Here is a 17,195-nt window from a genome sequence, read left to right on the forward strand (position 1 = left end):
AGCTGTCCTCTCTGCACTCCCAGGATTCACAACAGGAAGGAGAAGAGGGTTCATGGGGGCATTTCTTTCCCTTTGCTCCCTCTCCCAGATACACTATGGTTTTTTCCATTTGGGGCCCATATCAACCTTACCCCTAAACTTAGGGTCATCTAATCAGAGACCAGGAGGTTCTTTTTACAAAAAAGCCAGGAACTCCAAATAGTAGATATAGCATTGCTCTATTTCATAAGTCCAAAGATTTTAGCTTTCTTTAACTTTGATTATTGCATATATAAATTTCTGCGGGACAAGTTACTTAAAATGAAAACTTGCTAGACATATAACAACAACAAACTTGGGAAATGCTTCAACTCCCTAATCTATAGGCAATATCTCTTTTAGGAAGAAAGGAAAAGTTTACTACTTAGAGCTGAGGAAATTACTTTCAGTCTCCCATTTCCATTCTTTCTGTAGAAATTTTGATAATACTTTGGTTTGAAATGAGAGTTTAAAAAAAACCAAACTACTGACTTGATAATCCTTCCGTTTCTGTAGTGAATCAGAATTCTCAAAAGCTGCTCGTACAGGATTCAACGTCACATGTCGAGTCCCTAATCTCCTCCCCTGCAAGATTTCAAAAACAATCAATCCCCCTGTAACCACTGCATTGCTCAGATGGAAGTCTCACCTTTAACTTAATAGGATTTCATGTGTATGCATGTTGGTAATAGTTGGCAAATGTCAACGGGCTTGATTATGCTTTTCATTAAGTTTTAAAAATTAAATGTTGGGATTATTTATTTTACTTTGTGTTCCTTAGTCACTTGGCATTGTGTTCCTCTGTTCCTCCTTCCCTGAAATAGGCTGCAAAATTTATTAACTCATTGTCCTGTCCAAACCAAGCTCTTCCACTAGGATTGAGCAACTGAGCCCTTTCCTGACTCCTACAGCACCTGCCCCTGTATCTCCTGGTCAGTTAGGGGACCAGTCATTGAGTACTTCTAGCCCATGCTGTTTGTATCTGTCCATGTTATTACTTACTATTTTCATTTCAGTGGACTTCCCACCATTATACACAAGCTCCTTAAGGAGAGTATAATGATGAAAGAACATGGGTTTGGAGTCAGAGAGACGTGGGTATAAGCTCTGGATGCAGCACTGTGAGCTCTGTGGACCTGGGGAAGCCGAACCTCTCCTGAGTATTCACTTCTTTATCTGTCAAAAGGGAATCATACCACTCACTTCACAGGGCTGTTGTGAAGATGAATGGGAGAATCTATCTGCAATAGATGGTCTGGCCCAAAGTTAGTATACGATAAATGTTAACTAAACCAACCTATAGAAAAAGTAAGCCTTGGAAATGTATCCTTATTGTCCATGAAATAAAGTATTATGCATTGTATTGTGTATACATATTTGATGATTACATATGATTTGTTTTACATGTTAAGCTACTTTGGTATCTCTAGGTTATATCCAAGATGAAACCCTCTCTCTACCAAAACCCAGAAGAGGCTATTCTGTAAAACTTGGGAATTATCTTACTTAGCAGAAAGTCAGGCATGGAAAACAACATAAAGTATTTTTCATTTGTGTAGCTACCCTGACACTATTGTGCACAGACTGCTGTGTTCCTTCTGTTACTGCCAGCAGGAAGGAGGGATCATCTCCATTCTTCACCTTCAGCAGAGCTAAACTGCAGCAAATGGCAGAAGCCTAGACAAACACCAGACCCCTCCCAAAACTACTGAACAGTTGTGGTGTATGGATGGTCTTAAACGGGGACACCAGTCACTACCTAGATAAAACTGAGGGGATGAAGAGGTCAACACAGCTGCAATGTAGTAATTTACTGGCCATTAACAGACCTTGGCCAAATGGGCAATACAAATGTACTCCAAACAATTATCTCCAAATTCACAATATTGACTTGATTTACTTTAGTTCTTTTGGGACTAACCATGTATAGATTATTACTAAAACCCGCTTTTATTATGTTCATTGACTAGATAAGACTCACCATTCTAAGAATATCTGCCATTCCTACTTCCCAGGCTTCGTCAGAAGATAGACACCAAAAGAAATGCTGTGTAAGAACTCTCAAGTGAGCTAAGACTGGGAAAATAAGGTTCCACAGTTCCTGTTCTCATCCAGAGCAGATTTTAGTAGCAAAGGTTAAACATGTAATTAAGTAATTACAATATAATGAAGCAATATCAATGGCTGTAGAATAGATTTAGATGAAGTCTCATAGGAGTGCTTATTATTAGAAACACACACGTTAAACTCCTGTATTGTAGGCCTTTTCTTAGGAATCTTTGTCAGTTGCATAGTCTCACAGGCTTATTACCAGCCACTAAACTTAACTCTGAGTTTTTCTGTTTTCTTTTCACCAGTCTTTCTTATATCCCCAAACTGCTTTATTAGATTTATCTTTTGCTTTTTTTGGGTATATACTTAAGTAATTTTTTAGCAAGAGATTTAAATACACACTTATCGGAGTGGCTAAAATAAAAAATAGTGACAACAGCAGATGCTAGTGAGGATGAGGAGAACACGGATCATTCATCCACTGCCGGTGGAAATGTAAAATGGGCTAACCATTCTGGAAAAAAGTATGGCAGTTTCCTAAAAAATTAAACATGCGCTTACCACATGACATAGAAATTGAATTCAGGCATTTATCCCAGAGAAATGAAAATGTATGCTACTGTAAAAGCCAGACTACAAATGTTCACAGCAACTCAAAAACTAGAAAAAAACTCACATGTTCACCAGTGGGTGAATGTTAAACTGTGATACATCTATATCAAGAAATATCACTCAGCAATAAAAAGGAGCACACTGTTGATACAGGCAATAACTTCGATGAATATCAACGGCATTATGCTGAGTGAAAAAAAGCCAGTCTCAGGGTTGTATACTGTATGATTCCATTCATACAGCATTCTCAAAACAAAAAAATTATAGAGATGGAAAACAGATTGGTGACAGCACAGGATTAGGAAGGAGTTGTGAGGGAAGGAGGTAGCTGTGGCTATAAAAGGGCAGCATTAGGCATCTTGGAGAAAGAACTGTTCTGCACTTGACCATGGTGGAGGTTATATAAATCTATGTGTGTCTAAAATTGCACAGAACCTCCCCCACCACACATGTGCATGTAAAACTGGTGAAATTCAAAAAAAGCCGAAAAACGTCAGTAGGCTGTACCAAAGTCAATGTCCTCATTGAGATACTGTACTAAATTGTGCAAGACTGTGCATTACCACTGGGGAAAACTGAGTGAAGGGTATATGGTATCTCTCCGTGTTATTGCTTCCAATGGCATGTGAATCTATATCTCAAAATACAAAGTAAAAAAATTTACAGGTAGAAAAATTTACAAAGCCCTTGCATATATGATATGATAATGTATTTATATTTCTGTTCTCACAATAAAACCTGCCTTGGCTAGGTAAGTCCAAAATCCTTTTTCCTCAGACCAGAGAGTGGCAGGCATTTTTCTACTGTTTCCTAGGAACTCTTAGGATTCCTTCCAGCTTGGACAATCTTTGATTCTATAAGTTGGTTTTATATGTTCACCAACTTTAATTTTGCTTCATGCTTATACTGCTGTGATATCAAACTATTATAGATAGCCAAAACTCATAATTTTAAGACAATGGAGCAAATCAAATATCTAATTTATGGGTTTACAGTGTCTGTAAAACACACTTTGAAAGACAATGGATTTGCCTGGGTGTGGTGGCTCATGCCTGTATTCTCAGCACTTTGGGAAGCTGAGGCAGAAGGATCACTTGAGATCAGGAGTTCAAGATCAGCCTGGACAACATGGTGAAACCTTATCTCTACTAAGAATATAAACATTAGCTGGGAGTGCTTGTACATGCTTGCAATCCCAGCTACTTGGAAGGCTGAGGCAGTAGAATCACTTGAGCCTGGGAAGTGGAGGTTGCACTGAGCTGAGATTATGCCACTGCATTCCAGCCTGGTGACAGAGCAAGACTCCGTCTCAAAAAAAAAAAAACTCAAGTAATTTAGCAGTGTGGAGTCAATGTTGTCCCTGTACCCTCTTCATGTTTTGATTGAAGTCTAAAAATAAAATCTAATTACTTAATGATGAGAGGATAGTTTAAATTGAAATATTTCTACCTTCAGAATATGTACATCTCCTTTCTATTAGGTCTAAAGCACTAGTGATAAGTGAAAAGGGAAGCAATATCAAAAAAAGAAAACAAACTGTCTAAACAAAATGTAAAAGTTCACTACTAGCAAACTTGTAGCTGAATGGTAAGCACTAGCTTAAATTAAGTTAAATTAAGTGTTATATAAAATAACCCATTTTGTAACCCATGCAAACATGCCCAGAGCTGATAAGAATCTGATCCATAAATTTAGAGCTTGCCTTACATAGAAATATTTCTCTTTGCACATCAGAAAGTTTCAGTATTCTTAAGACTGGTTTCATTAAATTCTGAGAACCTATTAATATTTATGGTTCCAGTCATTTGTGTAAAAAGAAGAAAATTGGTTCCCCTCTCTTTAAAAATTAATAACCTTGCTGCTCAACAAAAATGATAATAAATGTAAAATAAATCAATTAGGTCATTAATTATCAAGACTGTCTCTGAAATGACTCTCACTTGAAGAACTAAAAATATTTGGGTTGTAAACACAAGTTCTTACTAATATACTCTGTCTCAAAGTCATTTCCCAGAGTTATTAATAAATATTACAGGATATAATAATTTATAAAATTAATCAAATGATATGGGATTCTAGATTTTACATAGATAACATATCAGAGAAAAAATAATCACGATAAATTACAAAGAATACAAAAATAGATCCCAATTGTTCTTTTTAAATTATTTACATACATTTTCAATTCAAAAGAGTTTTCAATCACAATCTTGCAACATGTACTGAGTGTATACAATAAGCCAGGTGCTGCGGCTGCAGAGAGGTGTAAAGAATGAGCTTTGCACTTTGAGACACTTAAAGTGTAGCTGGAGAGACAGTCCATACACCTAAAGAAGACACAGGTCAGTGCTAATAAAATAAAGTCCATATTCACAATAGCAAAGAATTAACCTAGATGCCCATCAATAGTCGACTGGTTAATAAAAATATGGTACATATGTAACCGAATAGTATATAGCCATAAAAAGAATTAAATCATATCCTTTGCAGCAACATGGATGGAGCTGAAAGCCTTATTCTAAGCAAATTAACACAGTTACAGAAACCAAATACTGCATGTTCTTACTTCTAAGCGGGAGCTAAACATTGAGTACAAGTGGACATAAAGTAGAGAATGGCAGACACCAGGGCCTACTCGAGGGTGGAGGGTGGGAGGAGGAGGGCAGGAAGATGGAAAAACCACCTATTAGGCACCATCCTTATTACCTGGATGATGAAGTAAACTGTACACCAAACCCCCATGACAATTTACCCATGTAACAAATCTGTACATGTACCCCAGAACTTAAAATAAAAGTTGGAAATTTAAAAAAAAAATCGAATGACCATTTACAACACTGCTTCCATGGAAAAACTCACTGAATTATAAATGTACTTTTGTTACACAAATGACTCTTGAGATGAGGACAACCAGCACAACTTTTCAAATAATCCCAAGTGATTCAAAATGGAGATAATCTACTTTATTAAATTCTCAGTGCCATTTTTGGCAGGCATTGCAGTGAAACTGGATACTTCTTCCAAAATAGGCAGAACTTAAAAAGTAGCTAGTTACACAAAAATCACCAAAAACAAATTTCTTGGAAGTGTACATAAACCTTTATTTTTTAAAAAATCATTAGACAGCTGATTATTCCTTTGTTCAAATACATATTCTAATGAAAGCTTACTAAGTACCTGCTAAGAACCAGGCAGGTAGATATAAAGATAGAGTAAGCCTTGCTACTCAGGCTCCAGGATTTACATGTGAAAAAATAACAGTGTATTAAAACCCACGGAACAGCTGAGCCCAGGATGCATGGGGAATCAGCAGCATGGTCTTGGAGGAACTGATGCCTGAATAGTCCTCACGTGAGGTGAGGGCCAGGTGTAGAAGAGGGGTAGAATAGTCCAACAGAGTAAGGCATGCATGAAAAGACCAAAACCTTTAGAGAATGTGTCCAGTAGATCAGAAGAGCTGGAGAATGGGGGCTGAATCAGGGGAGAGGGAAGAGAGAAGCCTGGAGAGAGAAGCTGAAGGAGGCATCTAGAGAAGGTGGCAGGGACCAGATCAGGAAGGATCTTAATGTTCCAAGCTGGGATCACTGGCTTTAGCCCAAAGGCAGTGGGGAACCTTGGCCGAAGAGTGTTAAGCCTTCCGATCAGAGGATCAGTCTGCCAGCAGTGATGGGGATGTGATGGAAGGCAATGCAGTGGGTATAGGAGAAGATGAAGAGGTACCTGGGAAGATCAGTTTTCAAATAGGACATGCATCTCAGCTTGCCTGTCATGTGGGAGCCATAGGGATGGTTTGAATAAATCCTGCTTTCTGGTTTTGATAGCAAGTGATCTGTGACGTCTTTGTAGTACTTGATATCACCACTTTTCCTGGAACAAATTTACTTGTGGGTATGGATAGCTGTAGCAGTGAGCAAATAGAGGGTGAGATCAAGGGATAGGAAACTCTTCATATCCATTTCCCCCCACACACAGTCAATGGGGAAGAGCAATGTGGAGACGGCAGGGGCAGAACCTGACATCTGGATCCCTGCTTTTGGAAAGAGCCCTCTGATCCTTTGGGGTAACTGCCTCAGCAGAGTTGAGGCAAAAAAGAAGATCAATTTTCCAGAATAGTTCAGAGTGGCATAAAAGAAGATAGATTTTCCAGAATAGTTCAATGTGCTACATGGAAGAGTTGGTCAGGAATGAATCATCCCAAAGGGCAGGCTTATTATACACAGGGATCTAGGATGGGCTTGCGGAAGCCAGGCAAAGGGACTCAGGGGCTGCCACAGGGACGCCAGGAGAAGACGGCATGTGTCAAGAGGACTCAGTGGAGGATGAGGCTGTTCAGGTCTTTTCATATGCAGAGCTCAGCAACAGCAGCTCTGACTGGCAGTCAGGGAAGTAGTCCATGGGAAGTGGGGTATAAAGTAGGTCAAGCTGGCCCTTCCAGCCAGCACTCATGCTAAATGGAATCCTGAGGTCTGAAATGTTAAGCCAAAATATGAAAAGAGAGGTGGCGGTGCCAAGAAGCAGGGGGAGGTCAGTCATAGGTTAAGAGGCTTAACAAATACATCTGGGAACAACAAAGAAGTTGGGTCCAAAGGTCTGGGATTCTTGGATTTGCTACTGCTAAGCCCTTAAGAGGTCCCTGGCACCACCAGAAAGGGTCTTCTGACAATATGTGGCTCTCATATCATGTGGCGATTTTCCTTGTTTACCTCACATGCTCTCCCTATTAACTGCCCAACACCAAACATGGGAGCAGGATGCTCCCAGAACGCATCCTGCTATTTCACACCCATGGTTTCACACCTATTGTTCTCGTTTCCTAGAAATAAGCTTCTACTGCTTTGCCTACCTGGAGAACTCTTCTCACCCTTTAAAAGCAAGCTACAATGTTCCCTACTCTAATCCTCACAATATAATTTCGTTGCACATACTACACTTTATGGCAATTGATAAAAAATAATGGTCCTGCTTGGCATGTAGTGTGCTTGCAATATGTACTGATAAGTGAATAGAAGCATATATCCTAGTAGGTCTAGTTCAACTTTCTCTGCCTGGGGTGGTAACACAGTAATGCACTCCTCTAACTGTTTCTAGAGCCTTAGCTGTACTGTCTCACAGGAATTTTAGCATCAGAGATTCCTGACTGATAGGTGCTGGCCTCAGCTCAGACTAACATTGCAGCCTCTCTGGGTCTCTGCAGGCCCTCAGCCATTACTGACACTCGGCTCTGCAAAGCAAGGGCAATATCAGGGCAATGCCAACCACATATCCTATTGCAGTCATCCAGTGAGGTGGCCCTTCAAAGGATGACCTGAAGAAAGAAAGAGAGAGAGAGAAAGAGAGGTAACCCTTGGAAGGGGATTATGAGCCTTGAGGGGGAAGGAAAGGGAGGGACAATGTCCTCCAAGAGATTCAGGATCCATTGCAAGGATGGGAATTTTTTAGGGGGAGGACAGTTCACAGTATTCATATGATTTGCTAAGCAGTCCCTGACCATTAAATATTAAGATTCAGCATACCAGAAACATGCTTTGTGTGAGGTAGCTCTGCTCAGAGCACCAGCTGTTGAATCCAGATCTCGGAGGACTTGTTAATGGTCAGGACAGATCAGGGAAGGGAGCTGGGTTCCCCCACAGCTCAGCATTTACAGACTCCCCTACCAGCCTGAGAGAAGCCTTTCTGAAGGCAGATATTGTATACATTTTAAAGAATGTCCATGATCTGTGTCTTGCACAACTTCAAATGCAGTGAGTAGGAGGCAGTTAGCCTCATGATACCTCTACCTTGACCTTTATGTTCCTTAGAACAACAAACGTGCCAAAGAATTAAAAAAAAAAAAAAAAAAGGCAAACCTCCAGGGTCACATTCATGATGAAAGCCTGGTTTGAACTCCTGCTCTCAGTCCTGAGCTCAGGAAATGCTAATAAACAGACAAATCCTGATCAATTGCTCTTTTACATGTGATTTTCTTTCTTTCTTTTTTTTTTTTCTTTGGCAGAGAAGCATGTGGTGTAGGAATTCAGCAGATAAAGGCTTTCCATACTAAAGAGGCAAGAAGCACATAAAGAGAAAGCAAGAACTACAATCCGCTGCTCAACGAAATAAGAGAGGACACAAACAAATGGAGAAACATTCCATGCTCATGGTTACGAAGAATCAATATTGTGAAAGTGGCCGTACTGCCCCAAATAATTTATAGCTTCAGTGCTATTCCCATCAAGCTACCAATGACCTTCTTCACAGAATTGGAAAAAACCACCTTAAACTTCATAGGGAACCAAAAGAGAGCCTGCATAGCCAAGTCAATTCTAAGCAAAAAGAACAAAGCTGGAGGCATCAGACTACCTGACTTCAAACTATACTACAAGGCTATAGCAATCAAAACAGCATGGTACTGGTACCAAAACAGATATAGACCAATGGAACAGAACAGAGGCCTCAGAGGCAACACCACACATCTACAACCATCTGATCTTTGACAAACCTGACAAAAACAAGCAATGGGGAAAGGATTCTGTTTAATAAACGGTGTTGGGAAAACTGGCTAGCCATGTGCAGAAAGCAGAAACTGGACCCCTTCCTGACATCTTACACTAAAATTAACTCCAGATGGATTAAAGACTTAAACATAAGACCTGACACAATAAACACCTTAGAAAAAAACCTAGGCAAGACCATTCAGGACATAGGCATAGGGAAGGACTTCATGACTAAAACACCAAAAGCATTGGCAACAAAAGCCAAGATAGACACATTGGATCTAATTAAACTCCAGAGCTTCTGCACAGCAAAAGAACCAATCATGAGAGTAAACCGGCAACCAACAAAATGGGAAAAAATTTTTGCAATCTACCCATCTGATAAAAAACTTATATCCAAAATCTATGAAGAACTAAAACAGTTTTACAAGGAAAACAAACAAACAAACCCATTCAAAAGTGGGCAAAGGATATGAACAGACACTTTTCAAAAGAAGACATATATAAGGCCAACAAACATGAAAAAATGCTCGTCGTCACTGGTCATTAGAGAAATGCAAATCAAAACTACATTGAGATACCATCTCATGCCAGTTAGAATGATGATCATTAAAAAATCTGGAGACAACAGATGCTGGAGAGGATGTGGAGAAATAGGAACACTTTTACACTGTTGGTGGGAGTGTAAATTAGTTCAACCATTGTGGAAGACAGTGTGGCGATTCCTCAAGGACCTAGAAATAGAAATTCCATTTGACCCAGCAATCCCATTACTGGGTATATATCCAAAGGATTATAAATCATTCTACTATAAGGACACACACACATTATATGTTCATTGCAGTACTATTTACAATAGCAAAGACTTGGAACCAACCCAAATGCCCATCGATGATAGACTGGACAGGGAAATTGTGGCACATATATAGCATGGAATACTATGCAGCCATCAAAAATGATGAGTTTGTGTCCTTTGCAGGGATATGGATGAATCTGGAAACCATAATTCTCAGCAAACTGACACAGGAACAAAGAATCAAGCACTGCATATTCTCACTCATAGATGGGTGTTGAACAATGAGAACACATGGACACAGGGAGGGGAACACCACACACTGAGGTCTATGAGCAGAGGGGACTAGCGGAGGGAAAACATGGGGAGAAATGCCAGATATAGGTGCTCAGGATGGGGGCAGCAAACTACACTGTCATGTATGTACCTATGCAACAATCCTGCATGTTCTTTACATGTACCCCATAACCTAAAATGCAATAACATATATATACATATATTGCTTTCTCATATATACATGTATATGTGTGTGTGTGTGTATGTATATGTATATGTATGTGTATATATATATATATATATGTATGAAAGAGCAAGCAAATCTAAAACTGGAGAGGCTGACACTAAACTCTGGGGAATTGAGAGTCACTTTTACCCACATCCTGTACGGGCAGACAAAACACAGGAAAAAGCTTTCTACTAAAATATGTATGTTTTGTTTTTTTCAGTTTTTGAATAGAAAAACATGCATTACTCAAATCCACTCAGATATCTGAATATCTCTGCTGGACGTTGTTTGTTTGTCTGTTTGCTTGGTTCCTACTGTACCGTCCCTGACTTCTGAAAAATAATTTTAAAAAATCCTCAGAGTGAATCTTTAAGTTTTAGTTGTTAGAAGCACATGCCTTTATACCCGAACAGATGTGGGCTCTGCCACTGACTTGCTAAGTAATGCTGGATAAGTTTCTGAATCTCTTTAAGAACCCAATTTTTCAGCAATTAAAATGGAAGTAGAATAGTACTGACTTCAAAGAGTTGCTGAGAGAATTAAGTGAATTGATGCATTAATAAATCTTAGACTAACCTGGCATACTGTAAGCATTCAATAGATGGTAGTTAAAAAATAGGAGTAACATCTCTGTTAATAAAGAAAAAAAATTCAAAGACACATTTTTGTGCACAACCATACATGTTGTAACAGGCAGAAAGGAAGAAAGAAAAAAATGCAGAAACAGTAGGTCTGTGTTCCTTAGTGAAAATTCCCTACTTTATACCTCACTGGGGGTGTCAGACTGTCTTCCTCACCTTCACGTGAGTTCAGGTCTGGCAGAGAAGTGTTCCCCCTCCCCTGTAACAACATCCAGGCTGATGGGAAGTGCAGAAAACCACAGCCTCTGCCATCATGCTTTCTGCCCACCTCCACTACACCCAACTTAGCCAAGAGGCTGGACGGTTCTCCCATGATCATTATCCTTTAGAAGCTATTAGCATTGCATTTTTCTTGTCTCCAAAAACATTTTTATGTTTTCACCATGTTAGAAAATTATTCCTTTAGTTGTTGTTGTTTTTGTTTTTTAAAGCATTGCAGCCTGGGGGAATTCCTCCTCACCTTGGACAATCACTCCGGCTAAGTTTGTATGGAACGATGTCTGCCTCAATGGGCAAGCGTCATTCCTGTTCATCTCTCATTCAGACCACATAAGATAATTTTAGCAAATGTGCTGCTCACATCATAGTTCTGCATCTATGCTGATGTCTAGGGAGCCATTATTAACCCCAAGTACATTTTCTCTCAACTTGTCTCCCCAGTTCGAGTCTTATTTCTTCCAAGATTTCTATATGACTTTTCTTATTCAACACTGCATTAAATCTAAATTCCATTTTTTTCTAGTTAAACTATCTTCCCCAAAGGGGAGAAAGAAAACAATGCTTTCTTATTTCCTTTTATCAAAGAAAGCTGACTTAGCTTATTAGTAAAATCAACAGAGATGTAGGTTAAGGACTGTAGATAACTCCCTTATCATCTACCAGTTCCTTCAATATCAGGGAAGCATGTCTTGGCACCAGGATTGGGAAAGATAGAATTCCACATGCCCGCCACTTTGGACATTCCCTACTTCTATGCTTACAGTAAGTGGCAGCCACAGCTTACATGAGCACAGATTTCAAAGGAAATCACAGCAATCAAGCTTCCTTACCCGGCAGTCTCTCTGAAGTGTTTTCATAAGCGCATTGTATGTTTCTGTATCAAAATACAACCCTTCGTGCATGTCTTGCAGGAAATCTAAGTCCTTAAACGTGGGGTTGGATTTCTCTCTCTCTTTACGAGATGCTCTTCGCTTATACGTTGAGCCTTTCAAGTCATATGTAAAGTGCATTCTCATGGAGCGTGGCAAAACATTGTTCATCACCACAATCCTGATATTAATGCCTCCTGATTGCATGCAATACAGTCCGTAAAATTTTGGCAAGAGAGTCCTTGGATTCTGGTTTAAATTCTAGAAAGCAAAAAAAGAAAAATATATTTACAGTTTTCTATTTTGACAAAATAATGCTCCACGAAAGATGTGTTTTCATGCTTATATAATAATTAAAAATGGGATGTGATTGTCTTTATTAATGTCCATCACTAAAATGTTGCTGTTTCTAATCTATTTCTTAAGTCTGTTTATTGGAAGATCAACTTTACCCTTCTAAATTCAGGGCAGCTGAAAGTGACTGAATTGAAATTGAAACATAATGTCCCAATTTGGCTTCAACTGAAAACAGGCAAGGAATTGGCTGGTGCCATGAGTGGCTATTCTCTACGGTAGCTAAAGAGAAAATTAATTACCAAGGTATACGGGATGAATACTTAAAATTTTAATAGCTCCTGCAAAACTGTCTTCCAAAATGGTACACCAATGTACAACCATACCGTGTAAGATTGTACACAGACTTCCCCATCACTCTTTCCAGTGCTGAATAGTACCAAACTACAATCTCCGTAAGCAGGATTAGTCAAAAATGAAAATCTGTTTGTAAAAATTTGAATATCACTGATTATAGAAACTTAATACTTTTAATGTCACCCTAAAGTCATCCTAAAGATAATTTTGCTAATTTTTCTGTAGGTTTTTGTCACTGCTGAAATTCTTGATACATTCTGGATATTTATCATTTTTCTCGTCTATATAGGGTAGTTTTTTCCAGTCTGTTGTCTTTTTTATTATTAAATAAAATAGGGAGGGCAGGCGTACTGGCTCATGCCTGTAAGCCCAATACTTTGGGAGGCCAAGGTGGGCAGATCACAAGGGCAGGAGTTTGAGACCAGCCTAACCAGCATGGTGAAACTCTGTCTCTACTAAAAATACAAAAAGTTATCCAGGCATAGTGGCATGTGCCTGTAGTCCCAGCTACTTGGGAGGTTGAGGCAGGAGAATTGCTTGAACCTGGAAGGCAGAGATTGCAGTGAGCCAAGATCAGGCCACTGTACTCCAGCCTGGGCGACAGAGCAAGACTCCATCTCAAAAAAAAAAAAAAAAAAGAAAATACATGCCTATTTTTGTTCCCTTTTAAAGTAGACAAGAAATTAAAATAGTTTACGAAAGGGCATGTATTCAGTGAAAATTGTCTCTGCTATCCTTGATTCTTCCCCCAGTTCTCAATATTTGAGAAAACTACTGCTCTCACTTCATTTCATTCCAGAAATAGTCAATGTGGTTATATTAATTTTGTGTCTGGTATTTTTTGTTATATAAATGTGTTGCCTTTTGAAAAAATTTTATTCATTTATTTATTTACTTTGAGAGACAGAGTCTCGCTCTGTCACCCAGGCTGGAGTGCAGTGGCATGATCTTGGCTCACTGCAAACTCCACCTCCTGGGTTCAAGTGATTCTCCTGCCTCAGCTTTCCAACTAGCTGGGACTACAGGCATGCGCCAACACATCCAGCTAATTTTTGTATTTTTAGTAGAGACAGGGTATCACTATATGCTGGCCAGGCTGGTCTCAAACTGCCGACCTCAAGTGATCCACCTGCCTCTGCCTCCCAAAGTGCTGGGATTAAAGGCTTGTGCCACCACTTTCATCCTAAATGTGTTGCCTTAACTTTTTATCTAATTTTAATTAAATATAAATAATCACATATGGCTATCATCACATTAGACAATGCAGTTTTACAAGAGAACAAATAAATCAGCTTAGAACTATGGAATTTTAAGATGTACTAATTAAGCAGGTTATCAAATAATATTATATCAATTTGATCCTAATTTTAGATAATTTTAAAATGTGTGCATGAACAAAGTATAACTGAAAGCATATACACCAAAGTGTAGTAATATGTATCTCCAGGAAAGAAACTATAGTTAGTTGAATTTTTTTTTGGCTTTATTTTCTGTTTTCTCTTAAGAAAAAAAAGCAAACTTAAGCATCAAAATCTTTTAAAATCTGCCTATAGGCCATTAAGATTTTTATTTAATTTTTAATTTCTACACTTCAATATGAAATTAGCTTAAGTATTTAATGCTGTGCCTAGCAGATTTTGGAATTAAAATAATACATTTTATGTAAAAATTTTTACATAAAATGATCATATGGCATATGAATGCATTTTTAAAAACAAAGAGGATATTTATCACCACTCATAGCAAGTGACTGGCAGAACTTGGGTTTCTGAAATCCAGACAGCTTCATGTAGCTCTTCCAATCACAGAAGATTAATAACTGTTACAAAAGTACAATGAAACTGGAGGTATGAAAATGACTGGACTACTTAGGAAAAGTGGGGTTAGTTTTGAAAATCTGGAGTAGATGTGTAATAAATCCATCTAGGTTAAGTTACTGTTCCTTTGTCTCTAAAATATTATATGAAAGGTGATTTTTTTTACATTATCATATTTACCTATGAAATTCTAAATTCTGAAGTATAGTAGCTGAGAACAGCTAACATAGAATGTGTGCTGGCATATTAGTGTTGGGGTTAAAAATGCATTCTCTGGAGCCCTTTGTCTTGTGTAGGCCCAGCTCCGCAGCTCTCCAACTCAATCACCCATGGCAGTTACTTAATTTATCTTTGCCTCAATTACCTCTTCTATAAAATGGTGATAGTTGTAGTATCCAAGGTTGCTGTGAGGATTAGATGAGTTAATGAATGCAAAGCACTTAAGCCCTTGCTTAACACATCCATGAAAGTTAACCATTCATACTATTACTATGCACTGGCTGCAAAGAGCTTTGCAACACATTGCTTCCTTTCTCTTTCCTTTATTTTGCATCCTGTATCCTTTCTTTATCACAACAACTGTGTAAGAATGGTATTTCCCAGCTTTTAAAGAGTGAGGGAAATAAGGCTCCTCAGTTATGCTGCTTACTCAGGGTCACACAGTTAACTATTGGCTGAGCTGGGATTTGAACTCAAGATTGTGGGATTCAATAACTATGCTCTGCCATTCAGTTCTAGTTTACGTTAAAAAATCTATTCAATGAATGTCATAGCATAATCTAAATACAGAATAAAGCATAGCAAAGAGAAAGAAACATGCCTAAGCTTCACTGAAAAAACAATAGATAAAAACTGTTGAGGAAAGTAATTAAGCTTCAAGTAGAAGCTTTAATGATGTGCAGTTCCTTACCATGTAATAGCCCGGCAGTAGCTTTTGAAGAAACTCAGCTTCTTTGTGCTGAACTGTTTTGATGATAAATTCATCATCACTGGTCACAAAAAACAAGGATCCACTGGCTCCAGGGTTAGACAGTTCTATTAGAGGTTCACTACAGATGGAATACTAAAAGAGTAAATGAATAAACATTAAAATATATACTTGATGTACATGATGCCTCCAAAGAGGACAATCATAGCATTGTACATCTTGGCTATGTTGAAACAAGAAGCCCTCTCTACGCGCTTTAAAAGAGGCTCAGGTATACCAAGAAGGCTCTTTGTGAGATTTCTAAAGATTTAATTGGTCTGTTTATCTTAACAATTCTATGATGAAAAACAGACATACGCTCCTTATCCCCAGAGTCATGTGATAGAGTCATGAATCATCCTATCTGCCCAACGAGATAATTCAAACAGTCATGTTGACTAAGGTGCTTTGTTTCCAGCAAATGTCCATAAAATAACAAGTGAAGATGTGATCTGCACTGTGTATTTATCACTTAAACACCAACCCCTATTCTCTTTTCGCTATTTTCCCAGAAGATGTCATCTACTCATGGTTTCAACAAGGAGATGACTTCAACATCTGTTTCTCCAGCCCAGATCTTTCTCTAGGGCTCAAGACCTGTTCATCTAACACTTGAATAGACATTTCTGCTTTGCTTATACCACAAACAATTTATATACAATAAGTTCCCAGTCAAATTCATCTCAGGGCTGTGGTTAAGCCCACATGATGCCTTTGTGGTAGTTAGAAAGATGCAGCCAACTGGGCATGGTGGCTCACACCTGTAGTTCCAGCATTTTGGGAGGCTGAGGCTGGTGGATCACAAGGTCAAGAAGTTTGAGACCAGCCTGACCAACATGGTTAAACCCCATCTCTACTAAAAATACGAAAAAATTAGCCAGGCATGGTGTAGAATACCTGTAATCCCAGCTACTCAGGAGGCTGAGTCAGGAGAATCACTTGAACCCAGGAGGCGGAGGTTGCAATGAGCCGAAATTATGCCACCGCACTCCAACTTCGGCAACAGAGTGAGGAGAAAAAAAAAAAAAAAGAAAGAAAGATGCAGCCCTTTATCTTGGCAGATGCAGCTCTGGGACAGGATACTAAGTTGGTAAGTAGAAGAAAGGCTGGATTTCAGTCTTCACTCCTTTCCCTCGGCCAGGTAGGACAGCTTAAGCAGCACACGGTCTGCATAACTGCACACAGTGACCCTAGATCATCTGCCTTTTGTTCTCTGCCCTCTGGAAGCATTATTTGCCTTGTTCCCCAAACCAAAAACTAGGGCATCATCCTTGACTCCTCATATTTCCTCCTTTCCTATTGACACTGTTGATGCTGCCTGCCCTGTTCTGCCAATACCCTCAGTTCATTTACTCATGCATTTGAGACCCGGGAATATAAGGTGTAGACTCCAAGCTCTCATAAAAAGTGAAGGCAGACCCTAGACTCTCTTTAGGAATTCAGATTCATTGTTCCATGGCATTTGAATTCCTGACACAGAACTTCCTTATGGGTAGGAGTTTATGTTGTGAAAATAGGAAAACAACAAACGATGCAGAAATTAGAGGCTGCAAATAGAGAAATTAGGGGGTGATCCAG

The 17,195-nt window shown here is 38.9% G+C and overlaps 1 protein-coding gene across 8 annotated transcripts in view; it reads right to left on the reverse strand.

Annotated features, from left to right (window-relative positions):
- Nucleotides 1–17,195, reverse strand: part of PIP5K1B (phosphatidylinositol-4-phosphate 5-kinase type 1 beta) — a 346,015-nt gene that overhangs the window by 138,377 nt on the left and 190,443 nt on the right. For all 8 annotated transcript variants that reach the window (XM_035303089.3, XM_054255089.2, XM_078367069.1 and 5 more), the window contains 2 exons: nt 15,561–15,713; nt 12,144–12,443 (listed from right to left, as the gene is read on the reverse strand). In XM_035303089.3, the coding sequence (XP_035158980.1) occupies nt 12,144–12,443; nt 15,561–15,713 (453 nt within the window). The remainder of the gene's footprint in view (nt 1–12,143; nt 12,444–15,560; nt 15,714–17,195) is intronic.

Source organism: Callithrix jacchus, chromosome 1, assembly GCF_049354715.1.
Source record: "Callithrix jacchus isolate 240 chromosome 1, calJac240_pri, whole genome shotgun sequence".
NCBI classification, from domain to species: domain Eukaryota; kingdom Metazoa; phylum Chordata; class Mammalia; order Primates; family Cebidae; genus Callithrix; species Callithrix jacchus.